The sequence below is a fragment of the Marmota marmota genome, unplaced genomic scaffold (genome assembly GCF_001458135.2).
Source record: "Marmota marmota marmota unplaced genomic scaffold, marMar, whole genome shotgun sequence".
Lineage (NCBI taxonomy): Eukaryota > Metazoa > Chordata > Mammalia > Rodentia > Sciuridae > Marmota > Marmota marmota.
Window position 1 is genome coordinate 39,578,722 of NW_026000174.1, and position 15,496 is coordinate 39,594,217.

At 32.1% G+C, this 15,496-nt stretch overlaps 1 protein-coding gene across 4 annotated transcripts in view; it reads left to right on the forward strand.

Annotated features, from left to right (window-relative positions):
- The window catches only part of Mettl15 (methyltransferase like 15), a 225,817-nt gene that overhangs the window by 167,082 nt on the left and 43,239 nt on the right, over positions 1-15,496 (forward strand). For all 4 annotated transcript variants that reach the window (XM_048788522.1, XM_015477730.2, XM_015477731.2 and 1 more), the window contains exon 5: positions 13,464-13,655. In XM_048788522.1, coding sequence (XP_048644479.1) covers positions 13,464-13,655 — 192 coding nt within the window. The remainder of the gene's footprint in view (positions 1-13,463; positions 13,656-15,496) is intronic.

Consider the following 15,496-nt stretch of genomic DNA (forward strand, 5'->3'; position numbering starts at 1 on the left):
TATATAAAAATATATATATTTGTGTGTGTATATATATATTCCTATATACTTCATAATATTGCAATGTTTTCATATATATACATATATTTTTTTTCATTGTAGATGGATACAGTACCTTTATTTTGTTTTATTTGTTTTTATGTGGTGCCAGTGCCTTACACAGACAAGGCAAATGTTCTACCACTGAGCCACGACCAAGGTGTTCTAAAAATAGAGGTGTTGAAAACAGGGTAACTAGGGTTAGACTCTCAGCCTGCATACCTGTGAGAGTGGACAGATTATTTCAACATTCTAAGTCAGTTTCCTGATGTGTAAAATAGGTGTAGTATTAACTACCTCAAAGATTATTGGTTTTTAAAGATCTAAATGAAATATTAAAGAACAACCCCTTAGGTCAACATGTGCTACTCAGTGAATGAAGATGCCAATGGTAGCTGTCATTTGTACCATTGGACTTGAGAACTCTTATCTACAGGAGCAATATGATATAATGCTTAATAGCACAGACTGCCTTAGCTAGCATCCCAGTTCAACTATTTGGTAGCCATGTATTCTGCAAGAAATCTCATAAGTCCTCTGGCATTAGTAATCCCATTTGTAAAATGAGGAAATACTACTTAATTCATAAGAATCTTTGAAAATCATGTTTTAATATAAAGAAAATGCTTAAAATAGTACATGTCACATGGTAAAGTTTCAATAAATATTTTCTATTAACATCTAACAATCATTTAAATGTTCCTTGTATTTTAGAGATTAAGTCAAGTCCTGGTATTTTATAACACTTAAGTAGGCCCACCTACAGGAAAGATTTATCTAGTAACATATCATTTTTTTCAGATTTTGACACCTACCAAGAGATCCCTCAGTTGTTTTTCAATAAGTATTATTTCTAAGTCATTCAAACAAAAATGAAATAACCTAAATAATTGACACCAAAATCTGAATTAATTCCTTTGAGTACTTGTTGAAAATCATGTTATTTTAGATGTTGTTTTTTTAAGCTGAGGTTTGTGGTCCCATTAAGAAACCTGTTTGTGCTGGTATAAGGCTAACCTGGTAAATTCTAACTCAAGAATGATATTTAGATTGTTCTAGTTCTTAAGCACACAATAAGATTTGTCATCAGGCAGATGATTTCTGTCTCATAACTGCCAGTGACCTAACCATCACCTTTGGTAATGTAGATGGTAGATCTCTGTAATTCCTTTTCAGATTCCTCAGTAGTTTCTTTTCTGTCCTCTATCCTCCTAGGCGATACTAAAATGAGAGCAATGAATAGACTTTTTCTCCTAGCATGCTACTTCACTTTTAAAAATAAATGTATACATAGTTCAAGAATTACTGTAATAAGAAGTTGTTGAATCAGATTCATCACAGAGGTACAAACATATGCCCTGAATCAACCCTCTAAAGCTGTCCGCAGTAATTATTTGACATCTTGGTCTTGAAATTAACTTCACCTGAGTTTAATTCTTAGCCTTCTACTATTGACTTTGTGACCTTGAGCAGTTGTTTTATTCTCTCATTATCAAATATTTATTGAGCATTCATTCTGTTCTCTATTAAGTATGCTACATGACTTGATAGAAAAATAATTAAGAAAAATATTCTCTGAACCCAAGTTTCTGTAATTGCCATTTGAGATTAAAATGTTTACTTTATATAATTTATAGGATTGTATTGAAAGTCACAAAGCATTGTGTATATCGTAAAGTTGTTTACTGGTATTATTTACTGTGAGCTCTTTGGTAATAGGCAATATGTTTTACTTTGTTATCTAGTATCTAATGCATAGTACCTGAGACAGAAATATTCAGAAAATGTCTGCAACAGAATGATTTGCTGATTTTCTTAAAAATCTCAAAAGCATTTTATCTGTATAGAAAAGAATATTATTTCAAAATTTAAACTTAAAAATATGGGTTAATTATTTTGTTTTGGTTTTAATTTTTATTTTTGGTACATCCCTCCGGAGACGCTGGGATTACAGGCATGCACCACTATGTCCGGCTGAATTATTCTTTTAATTTTCTGACTGCATTAGAATTATAAGGAACCTTCCTGTGGGATTTCCTGAAAGAAAATATGTTCTTAGATAAAATCATTTTTAAATAAAATCATTTTCATATTTGCTATGAAAGGCCTTACTTTCTGCTATGCAATATAGGATTTGATTTAGAAATTATATAAAGTTGATTAAATCTATCATGGCCAATCAGTGGTATTTTAATACAACAACACACAGTTAGCCTCCAGGTTTATACACATGATCTTGCAATAGCCTCCAAATTTCTGAATAATTTATTTAATGTTACAAAATAAAATATTTTGACTAACAATATATTTTGTACCTGTAGTTGGTAATCTTTGAATAATAAAATCTACTTAATAATCACAGTAGTCAACTATTTAAATTCTTTTTTCATTATTTGTGTGCTGTGTTCTTATTAATGTTACTAAATTAATTAAAGATATAAATTTCAGTATACTGGACTACATCTAGAATTATTTTATGATTTAATATCATAGGAATTAAATCTTATAGGCCATAAAGCAGTGGTATATCAGGCAACATTAACCCAACAAAACATATGAAATCCTAAGCATTATCCTTCTATTGCACTTTCAGGTTTGAATCTAATCACCCAATCTCTCTTTATAAAATAATGCAATCAAAATTTATATAAACTAAATTCATGTGTCTCCTGGAAGACCACTTCATATATAAGTCCACTTGTATAATCTTTTAAAATGAGAAAAGATATGCAGTGGTCATGGGACTAAAACTCAGCATATAAAGAAATTCCCTTTCAGAGAGAAATCACTGGAAAATACTGTGGATAATACAAATTTTCTTCTGAAACATACCTCATTCATTAATTTGCATTTACAGAGGGATTGAATTTTACTTATGCCTACTGAACTTAAAAAAAGAAATGACAATCCACTGAAACTCACACTACCAATTTTAAATTTTAATGAACTCTCCCCCCAACCAGAGGCAAAAAGTTTATTTTTTTTCTTTAGACTAAAACCATTAACTATTTACTCTAATATTCTTGCAATCTTATGTAATAACCAAACCAAATTTTGAAGTTAATTAGAACCACCGACAATAAAAGTTTTGCTTACTTTCTTTTCCTTCCCTGAATGTATCATTTCAATATTTTTAGTAGTTGACAGCAGCATGACCAGTAAGTATTCAAAACTATAGGATAAACGTGTGTTTTTGTAGAGCATCAATTTGACTTTTTAAAAAATAAACATTTTTGTGAAAAGAATATGTACATAGAATGGAGTAAAAAATATAAATTAAAATTCAAACCCCAGATTCAGTGGGCTATAATTGAGTTTATGGCTGGTCTCTTTATTTGAAAATCATTGAATTTCTATTATGCATCTTCCTTTCATATTTAGATACTTGGTTGTATGTAATGATTTTTTTTCTTTGTTTAAATTGAATGTTTGATGCCATTTTAAAAGTCTACCCATTAGGAGATACTAGGGTAGAGGAACTGGTCATATAAAATTGGCATAGTAGAAGTAAGGTCTAATTGATGTAAATAGAGTTTCTGTCTTCTCTCTGGGTTGGGGGGTGGCACTTATATCTACTTACCAAGCCTCAGGGTTCCTAGCATCTGCTATCCTTTGTGCTATATGACAACCATTTTCCTTTACCATAATAGTAAGTGTTTGATATTTCCTACTCATTTTCATCATGTACATTGTTGCATACTTAATATATAGAAGCTGTCATCAGTCTCAAGAGTTTACCAACCTTTGTTTCTTAAAGAAGAATGAGAACTCCTCGGGAAAATCTCCAAAATGCAACTGATTTTGTCTTGATGTTGATTCCTTGAGTGGGTCACAAAATACATATAATTTGTCAACATTGTTCATGTGCTTTTGATATTCATCCTTAGAGACAGTTAGATTAAATCACCTGACTTCTTTAAACATGAATTCTGTAGGCCATCCAAACATTCTGCTTCAATGTTGCTAAGCATTCAAGACTATTGATGTTTTAAGTTGTGACATTTAAAAATTTTCTGATTAATAGAATTAGTGGATGTATTAGTCAGCTGTTCATCATTGTGACCAAAATACCCGATAAGAAAAACATAGAGAGGAAACATTTATTGTGGGCTCTCAGTTTCACGGTCTTAGTCCATAATTGGCTGTCTCCATTGCTTTACAGAGGCAGAACATCATGGAGGAAGGGCATGGTAGAGGAAATGTACTCACTTTATTGCAGCCAGGAAACAGAGACTGGAAGGAACCAGAGACAAAATATATAAGGTCCCCCACCCCGTGCACAACCCCAGTGACCCATTTTCTCCAGCTATACCCCACCTACCTACAATAACCATCCAGCAATTCATCAGATCATTAACCCATCAAATGAATTAATCCACTGATGAAATTGTAGTTCTCATAATCTAACCATTTTTTTTCTCTTGGTATTAACACAGGAGCTTTCTGGGGGGAATACCTCATATCCAAGCCACAAAAGTAGGGTATTTTGACAGAGTATATGCATGGTGATCAATATTTAAAGGTTAAATTTATCTCAGTTCTTAAATTCAGAATATATTAGAAAGTGATGCCTCAGAGAGATGGTCACTTCTTATTCTAATTATCACACTAAACTTTCTAAAACAATAGATAAGGGGGTGGTATTATAGGAGCAAAATTATCTAGCATACAGAAGCCAGATACGTTAGATACATAGAAGGAGTTGTTTAAAGGCCATGTTGTAAATGCTACATAACAATCATTACTTAGAGAAAACCATTCTGTGCATAATTAAATCTTTGTACATATTAAATTAAATGTATTTGTACTGGGAAAAAAATTCCTAGAAGAGTAAAAGCAATTCTCCAAAAGGAATTTTGTTTGAATAATATTATGATTGTAATATCATTCTTCATTTTAAAACACTTCAAAGTTTTCTTCTTCATTGTATAAATTAATCTTACCTAATTTCTTGGCTTTTATTTTATTATTTTATTTCTTTGTTACTACAACATACTAGCATTTTTTCCTTTGAGTATACTTAAACTTTTCCACGATATTGTAGGTAGCAAGATATCATGAAGAAAAATATTAAAAACATACTCTGGTTGTCTGTTGTAAGATGGCTCCTTAAAGCTTCTTTAAGAAATAGGAAAGATAACTGTCTAAAACTATGCCCTTATAACAATTATATTCAATAAACCTTATGTACACTGCATTTATTTGCCTCTCTAAAGTACACATAAGTATACTCTATGTATTACATCTCTTTCTTAATACTTTGATCATATTCAGATAGGTGGTGAAAAAGATGTTGAATTGGTTATTATTAAGTACTCTTTGATGACTTTTTAAATTGTTTTTTGATTTATTACCACCTTCAAAAAAAAAATCATTTCAGTGCTGAAGACACAGAACAAATAGCCAAAAAACAGTGTATAATTGTCCATAGGACCGTTAAGAGATTAATGCTTTACCTACAGAGATAGTAGTATCCCTATATAAAAGATAAATCACATTACAAAGTAGTATGTACAGAGTGCCAAAGGAATCAACAAAAGGCTCAACAGAAGACATTATCATCAACCATGGAATATGGAGTTTTGTTTATATGTCAGTTACATGAAACTTGTTAATTGTGTTTCAAATATTTTCTGATTATTCTGTCTATATTGAGAAACATTTAAAAATCTATAATTTTTGTGTTTGTCTATCTGCATTTGCTTCTATCAGCTTTTGCTTACATACTTTGAAACTATTTAGGTAAGTGCACATGTGTAATTGACATGTCATGCTTTTGTCTTGATAATATTCTTTTCACATTTAGTAATGTTTTCTGTTTTAGAATCTATTTTGTTAACACTATACCATCTATTTTTGTTTCGTGTTTGTATGGCATATTTTTTGTATCTCATCTTTAACTTTTTTATGTCCTAATGTTTAATTTTGTCATTTATAAGCAGCTGATTGTTGGACTTTTAAAATCAAATATAATACTACCGGTCTTTTAATTAGACTATTTAGTCCAGTGATATTTAATAGAATTATTGATATGTTTGGGTTTAAATCTCCTACCATATTCCTGTTTATTTTTTGTCTAACTTGTTCTACATTCCATTTTCTTTTCTTTATTGTCTTTTTGTTAATTATTTTATTTTCTCCTTCTGTTGTGTATTTTTTATACATTAATTCTTCCTTTGAACTTATTATGGTAATCACAACATGTATAAGTGTTTGTATGGGGCACTTTCCTACCTTATTTTTTCATGTTGTCTATGTGTCTTCCTTTCTTGCAGTGTGGATGTGAGATATTACAATTTCTTCCCTATATTCTTGTAATACCTGTGCAGATTGTCTGTACCTCATCTTGATGTTGGGCTTCCAGACTCTACCAGTGTCCCTCAATGGATGGTACTGCATCCTGGGTCTGGAACCTGCTTAAGTTGGAGTGGGTGGATCCGGGATGCTGGAATTGACCTCCCATGGTAGTCTACTGGTTGGAAGGGGAAGTCCTTTGCCAAAGGCTAGGCTCTGGCAGTGTCTGCAGTGAACCCAGCCTACTGAAATCCTGGATTCCATTTGGGTTGTTGTGAGCCACCTGGGCTGGATCTCAGCTCTCATGGTAGTGCCTCTGAGTTGTTCTTAACCCCATTTGTTGAAATTTATTTTCAATTATTATCATTTTCTTTTTCCTATTTGACCTTATTTTCATTTTACTATTTTCTATAGACCCATTTCCGGGCTGAAATTATCTATTTTTTTCTTTGTTTTCTTGAGTAAGTTAATTAGTTATTTTATAGTCCATTCTAATAACTATTCCATATCCTGTAGGTCTGATTCTAGTATATATATTTCTAGAGCATGATATTTGGTCTGACCTCCATATCCATCTAGTATTTTTAAATATTTGTTATAACATTGTTTTTGAAAAATCATGGAGCTAATTTGAGAATCTGGGAGATATCTTCTTCCAGGTTCTATTTGGTCTTGTTTCTGACACGTAATTAATCTAAGACCATATCATCCTAGTAATACAATAAGGCTTTTAAGCCTGTTAAGCCTTATTTTTAAGCCTGATTAGAAAGTGAACCTAGTACCTTAATGATCTATTTTTTATTTGTCTATCCTCTTACTACTTTTGTCTTATTTTAGAAATTTAGTATCCCACTTTGTGGCATAGCCCACCTTGATGGGTTCTGAACTCTCTTATTTGTCTCCCATATTCTATGAAGCTCAATTTATTAGCACTTACCTTCCACTTATAAATTAATAGGTCTTTAGATAGAGAGCTAAATAAGTCATAGATGCTTTTATTCCTGTCTGTTTATTTTAAGCAGATGATCATAATAATTGATCATAAAAACCTTTCTAGTTTTTTCTCAGTGAAAGAATTGATCTTGTTAGTTTAAACTCCTGTAGTTACATAGAGAAGTTTCTGATTGTATTGATTTTTATTGTCTCCTAATAACAAAAGTTCTGCAGTCATTAGGGGTTTTATCTGTATCTTACATGCTTAGAAAAGTAACCAATATTTAGACTCTGCTCAGTAGATATCCTTTTGGCATTTGTTTTTATAATTGAGCAATGTAAAAACTGAACTGTGTTTAAAACTCACAATGGTCATAAGTGCATGAGTGAGTGCAAAACTTTTAGGAGCTGCTTAATCATTCCAAAACAGGGAAAGATTTTTCCACTGAATAAATCTTTTACAAGGTACTGAGAAGTATAAATATAATTGTATTTTATCATTTCTAAAATAAACTTTAAGTCAATATGTGAACAGTGAATGAATGATAAATTAATTTTTAAAAGTATTTCTTAAAACAAAAGACAATGGTTAATAAAGGTAGTGCTGTCAAAGGTTTTAAGAAAATTGAAAATATGAAGTAAAACTTCACCTCAAATATCACCTCACTGTAGTAACAATGGCAATTTTATTAAAAAGACAAGAGATAGCAAGTGTTGGTGAGGATGTAGAGAAAAGGAAGACCTTGGTCCCCTGTTGGTGGAACTGGAAATTTGTAAAGCCATTATGGAAAACTGTGTGGAGGTTCCTCACAAGCTTAAAAATAGAACTATCATATGCTCTAGCAGTCCCCTACTGGGTATATATTTAAAGGCAATATAATCAGTATGTTGAAGAGACATCTACCTTCTTATGTTTATTATAGCACTAATAGCCAATAAATGGAAACAACTTAAGTGTCCTTCAGCTGATGAATAGATAAAGGAAATATGGTACTAAGTACAATGGAATACTGTTCACCATAAAGAGAATGAAATGCTGTCATTTGCAACAACATAAATGGAAATAGAGATTTTTTTTTGAAGTAAACCATGGACAGAAAACTACCACATGATCTCACTTATATGCATGATATACAATAATTGATTTCATAGACGTTGAAAGTAGCATTACCAGAGGCTAAAGAGCCTAGAGATGAATGAAGGAAGGGAAATGTTGTCAGTAAATACTAAGTTATAGTTAGGTAAAAGTAAGAAGTTCTGGCATGCTGTTGGACAGTACTGTAAACTATGATAATGTACATTTCAGAAAGCTAAAAGAAAATATTTTCATGTTTGCGGAAGTAGATATGTTTAATCCAATGTAAACATTAACTTTAATTTAACATTAATTTTTAATTTAAAAAAAATCCTTTAAAAGATAAAATTGACCCATAAGTCTAATACTTTAAGGAAATAGAAAATTTATTATGAGACAACACTGAATTCAAAATGTCAATGATTCAATCAATTAATTTCTAGACATGCAAAAAATAAGTCAGTGAAGGGATGGCAAACCAGAAATTACAGAGGTGATGTACACAAGGACAAGAAAACTTTTTTATAAATATGCTCCAGATAATCAAGAATATAAAGGAAAACACAAGGAAACAGAGGAACAAAAATAAGATTTTTTTTCTTGCTAACAGCTTTACTGAAGTATAATTCACATGGAAAAATGAAAGACTTTTTTAAAAGATCAAAATGGAGCTTCCATAGATGGGTATTGATAATATCTGAAATAAACATTTCACTGAAAGAAATTTATGTCAGATTAGACAGTACAGAAAAAAAGATCACTGAGCTTGAAAGTATAGCAATGTAATCAATTCATAATAAAGCCGAAGGAGAAATAAGACTGGAAAAATAAAGTGAAAAAGATTTCTGTGATTTTATGGGCTATGCCAAGTAATTTTTAGAAATTTATGGGCTATACCAAGAAATTTTTAGAAAATTATGCAGAGCATATATATCTTTTCATTTCTTCTCTACAGTTATGGAAATACTCTGACAAAGGTATCATTTAATAATATTTAGCAGTGCTCATATCAATATGATAATGAAAATATCTTGAATATAAGTACATATGGAAAAATTTTATGTGGTAAATATTAACATTAAAAAGTAAACCATTCTCCTGGTATAATAGAGGCATGGTATAGAGGAAGGAGAAATACAGAAAAATAATGGTACCTAAGAGAGGTCAAAGAAAATTCTTCATAGTCAAAAGGTCATATTCAGCGTGCAGTTGGTATATTTGGAACAAATCCTTACCATTGTGCCGCAGCTCTTGACTTGTTTACAGACCCTAATACCATTGTTCCCAACTCTCACTGGCAGCACAGTGACAAAACTCTATCTGAGGAAAGAAAAACAGCTTAAAGCAGGAAGAGAAAGGTCATATTATTGAAGACCTTTTAATGCCTTGACATTCTTATATATGTTAGTTAACACACCTTCATAAAATCTGTGTAAGTTTAAAATTGTTCTATTGTCTTCATAGTACAAATGAGGAAATGATTTGGGGGGTTAAATCATCAGAATACTCATGTTCTGATTCACTCTAACATCAGAATTTAAGGTATTTCTGTCATACTAGATGCACTCAGAGGGGGGAAAAATTAAGCAACATGAGATACAAGAAAATTGAAACTGAGAAGAGTAACTTACCCATTACCACAGGATTAATAAGTAGCAGAGCCAAGATTTAAACATAAGCAATATGTCATTTCCCCTTTCCACTATACCTCTATTACTTTAAAAAAGTGAATTATCTCCAAGGTGATTTATGTATATTTGTTGATGTGCCCTTTTATATTGTATGTTCTTATTTATTTTCATATTCTTGTATCCAGTACATGGTAGCTAATCCCTATTCAGCAAATATTTGTGAGAATTGAATCTGCAGACCTATGTCTATGAAACAATGGCAAACAAAAACAATTATTTAGTAAATTTATCTTACTAGAAAAGTAAGATAAATTTGTACATAAGGACAAGATCGTAATAATGAAGAGTTGGAGATCTGAAATGTAGTAAATAGGAACATGAGAGGTAATGTTGTGTAGCAACTAAGAACATGGACTTGGGGGCGAGAGTGGACTAAGTTTATATTCTGATTTCACTGCCTACTAACTGTATGACTTGACTTCACTGTCTGCACTTGTTTTCTTATCTGAGGTGAGTCAGTCACCTACCTCATAGGGTTATTTTGAGTATGAAATAAGTTTGTAGGCATAAAGGACTAAGCACCAGTTCTGGCATATAAAAAGCACTTTACAAATGTTTGATCTTATTGTTCCTAAAATGAAACTATGCATTCATCCACTGTTTTGGCTCACTCTAAATTCCTTGCTGAAGAGGATTAATAAAATGGTCAAACTAGCGATGGTCTCTGCTTTGTGCCTACAGACTAATAAAACTTAATGGCTGGGAGGCTGGCATCAAATGATGCCAGCCTCAGCAGTTTAGTGAGACCCTGTCTCAAAAACAGGAAAGGAAAATACGTATGGCAAAAATTGTACTTAGATAAAAAGCAATTAACAAAAATACCAGATACATAATAGAAGAAACAGGCATAGCAGCATTGCATGTGAAAAAGACTAAAAAGTTAGAGTTAGTATAGCTCAACAATGAAATAAATTCCAAAACTATTTGATTTTGAGCTATAGTAATATAATAGTTGAACAAGGGAAGTAAGAATTTATTCTGTGTTGATTATGTAGAATTCAGACTTAGTCATATAAGCAAACTGGCACAACTTCATAAAAGAGCAACTATCCTGGTGAAAGATTTTTTATATGGAGAGTGGCTGAAGATACAAGAAAAGGAGAACTGAGAATCATGATAGCTATAGCATAGGATTTCCTTCTAATGATGTTTTTGTGGGTAAGATTCCCTAGCCAAATAACCCTTCTTTTTATAGGCATCAGGCACCATTTCTGCCTGTTATTGATTAGCACGTTCAGATCCCTACCAGTCTATGTTCAAAGAAACCAATCACATCCACCTGTAGGAACCAGGGGGCACTCCAACTTCTTAATAGCACAGCTCTGCTTGTTCACTCTGTTGAGTATAATCTGTGTGACCTGACATGGCATAATTTGTCTTCTTCTCCTAGGTTGTGAATACATATAGTTTATAAATTCTGGTGTTCGTTATTGTCTTTTTAACCATCTCCACAGTCTTTGAATGGGAATCCCTTCTTCACCAATGTTGTGAAAAGAAAGGGATTTAGACTGTTTCTCCTCCCTTTCCCCATTACTTAGCAGTAATATTGGATTGGGGGATGATTCAAATATTTGTTAATTTATTGGCATAAATGACTTGTGAGTTGCCTTTCAGTGGCAAGATTTAACTGTTTCAGGGTTTCCAATGTTATTATTAGCATTCATATTTTCCCAAAACAGGGCAATTTGCTCATCTGTTTATGATTTGCTTCATTCAGATTGTTTTGTAAACTATTTATACATCTTGCTTCTCTCAGCTCAAAGCTCCAAAAGACATACTCTATTAATCTTCATATACCCTTTATATATCTTTTACATAGCATAATCACTGACATACAGAAGATAATCAATATCTATTTGGTGAGTGAAATTAAAAAATCACAGTATTTAAGAAAAATAAAACAATGAACTGTGAAGTTCCCTGTAAACAGCATTAATATGTAAGCAAATACATAAGTATGAATTTCCCAACACTGTTGAAATCCAACCTCACTCCATCTTCCTTTACACTCAGAGGAATGACATCTTTAGAGCTGCCCTATTTTTTTCTCATTCCCCTTCCAAAATGAATGCCAGTTGCCCTGAGGCCCTGGGGCTCCTGAGGAACCCTGAAGGCAGCATCTCCCTTTGTGTAGGAAAGAGAAAGCCTAACAACAAGGTGATCCTAACTCCTTGCCTGAGTTAATTCTGAATGTTCCATTCACTTCAGAATTTCTGCTGAGATCTAAAACACTGCCTCTTCAAGAAATCATTTATTTTAGTCATAGTTTCATTTCTCCAATGTGTAGCTGCATAGCACCCCATCCTAAATTATAGGAAAATCATGAAGAAAACTAAAATGATTGGAATGAACTTATGTGACATGCCTTTTCTGATTTCTGTTTTTTGAATTAAATTTATGATTAACTGGCACATAAAATTTTACATATTTTGGGATAGTATGCAATGTTTCAATACATATATATGTATTTATATATATATGTGTGTATATAAATACATATATATGTATATATATATAAATATATATAAATATGTAAAGGGTATATTACAATGTTTAAATCAGGTTAAACATATCTATCTGCTCAACCATTTATCATTTCTTTATTGTGACAACTCTCAAATTTTTTTCTTCCAGCTTTTTGCAATGTACAGTACATTATTCCTACCTATAGTCATCCTACTACACACCAGAACATCTTGCTCCTATCTATAATTTAGTGCCCATTGATCAACCTTTTCACATTTCCTCCCTCCACCCAACTCTCCTCCATTGCCAATAAGCACCATTCTACTATTTGAAAAGTATTTTATGTCCCACATATGAGTGCTATCATGCAGTACTTGTCTGTTACTGACTAACTTAACATACTGATCTCCACTTCCATCCATATTGTTGAAGATGATAGGATTTCTTTTTTGTGTGTGGGAGGGGGGGCTTAGTGAAATTCCATTGTGTATATATATCACATTTTCTTTATATGATTCTTGTTCTATTATTTATTGTATTTTAACTGTCTTATTCATTAAGGTAATTCTTTTGATAAAATAGCGTGTGTTTCTTTTTCCTACCCATATGATAGATTTAAAATAGATTTAAAACTATTTAAAATTAAAAATCTGGATTGACAAAGGAATTTTTCTAATTTATGAATTTTTTTATGATTTCTGATTTATGAGCTATTGTATACCTTCCCAATGGTATATAATAAATTGTGTTTATTTATAAGAATAAGATTACATTAAATCAGCTCTGGTGTTTGAAACCAAGATATATAGTTTCCATATCTATATGTTCTTTTGTATTGCACTAGCCATTGGTTGATACTCAGTAAATACATATTGATTAAATTATCTAATAATAGAATGTGCTCTCTTTAAGAAACGCTTTAATATAATAGGAGTGTTTTCTCTGTCTCCTGGGTTTATTTACAGTAAGCAGATCCGAGCTATGCTAGGCCAGTTCAGCCAGGCAGAAGACTTATTAATGAAAGCCGGAGTGCAGCCAGGGACTTTGAATGGAGTTCTTTTGGATCTTGGGTGTTCTTCCATGCAACTTGATGCTCCTGAAAGAGGTTTTTCCCTTCGGAAGGATGGCCCCTTGGACATGAGGATGGATGGTGGCAGGTGAGTATCAATAAAACATTTCTCCTTAAAACAAAAAATCAATTTCACAAAAGCACTCTGAATTTAATTTCCTCTTAAGACTGAAGAATTCCCATCACACACCTACACCAAGTACTACCCAGACATAATAAATCAGTTTTGTTTACTACTCATTATAGATTTTAGTATTTCTCTGGCCTTAGAATTCTAAAAGAAAAATAATTATTGTTCTTAACACAGAATAGTGTGGAGGATAACTTCCCTACTGATTGTCTTTTTCACTGAAACCATATTGGGCTTTTAGGTTACCAGTAATACAAATGAATATTAGGATACTGAAATAATGGCTTTATTTTTACATGCCCAACTAAACCTCTTATGAGAAACAAAAAGAACTATCTTTAATGCATATTCTTTTATAATACTGAAAAAAATGGAGGGTTCTATGATTGAACTTGCTTGAGAAAAACTGCAGTTTTTGGTACATCAAACACAGCATTATGCATCAGATATCTTTTGCACTTCCTTTTCATTCTCACCCCTATGGGAACACTAGTGTTTATTCTCCATTTTTCAAATAGGGTACATATATGTTAAATTAACACAAAAAGGGTCACATTCTAGAAGAGTATCTGAATTAATTTTAAAAGCTTAGATTAGCATCTGTGTGAAAAACCAGTGCTGGCTCACGGCCTGAGCAACTCACATCTTATTCTACCAAAAACTGGTTTGTCTCATGGTAATTATTCACATATAGCGTTTTTCCCTGTGGTGGAATAAGACTTTTGTTAATTTGGATAGAGACTGATATTTGTTACAATCCTGTTTTTTCTGAGTCTAATACCTTCTGCATATGTCGTTGGCCTTCACAGAATGAAGAATGTCATCATGAAAGAAAACAATAAAAATCCTTTAAAAACCAGTGACTAATAGTAAAGGTCAAAATATATTCTCCTATTTGGGGATTGAAATGGTTTTACAAAAATGATAAAATATTAAGCAAATTTCTGCTATTTCTATACCTTGTTAAGGAGAATGCCTTCCAAAATACAAGGAACAAAGTTTCTAGTTAATAGTACATTCCTCCTGGGTGTGGTGTTGTACATCTGTAACTCCATAACTCAAGATGCTAAGGCAGGAGGATCACAGGTTCAAAGCCATCCTCAACAATTTAGTGAGACCTGTCTCAAAAAAAAAAAAAAAAGAAAAAAAGAAAGAAAGAAAAAGAATAAGGCTAGAGATATGGCTCAGCGGTTACACCCCTGGGATCAAGCCCTGGTTGCCCCCACTCTCCAAAAAATAGTTAGTTCATTCCCATATTGTAAGAGTAAAGACTTTTCAAAAAATTGTAGTTTGTAATGGATGAGATTAAAGTTGAGGAAAGTTATCTTAAAAAGTTGACTGGTAATTGGATTCAAATGGCAGATTAGAAGGTCATTTTCTTGGTTGCTTCCTGGCATGAAACTAAGAAATCAGACATGCAGCATCTCAGCAAGGTGAGAAGTAGGTACTTAACTGAGAATTAATTCTGGACATTCAAGGCAGATCAGAGACTCAGGAGGTTGGACAGTGAAATAAAAACGTTCCATGATGAACAAAAGTTAATAAATTTAAAACTAGAAAGCCTGAACTACAAAACATTCTCAATAAAATATTTTCATGAAGAAGAAATGAAAAATAAAAGTGAAAACCAGCAAAGGGGGGAACTACATAAGAAGAATAACCAATCAAAGAAGAAAGTAATTCAAATTAAAAACCAGGAACGAATCAAAAATTGACAGGGAATAAAAATTATTTCTCAATAATAACATTGAGTATAAATAGACTAAATTCATCAATCAAAAGACACAGACTGGCAGAGT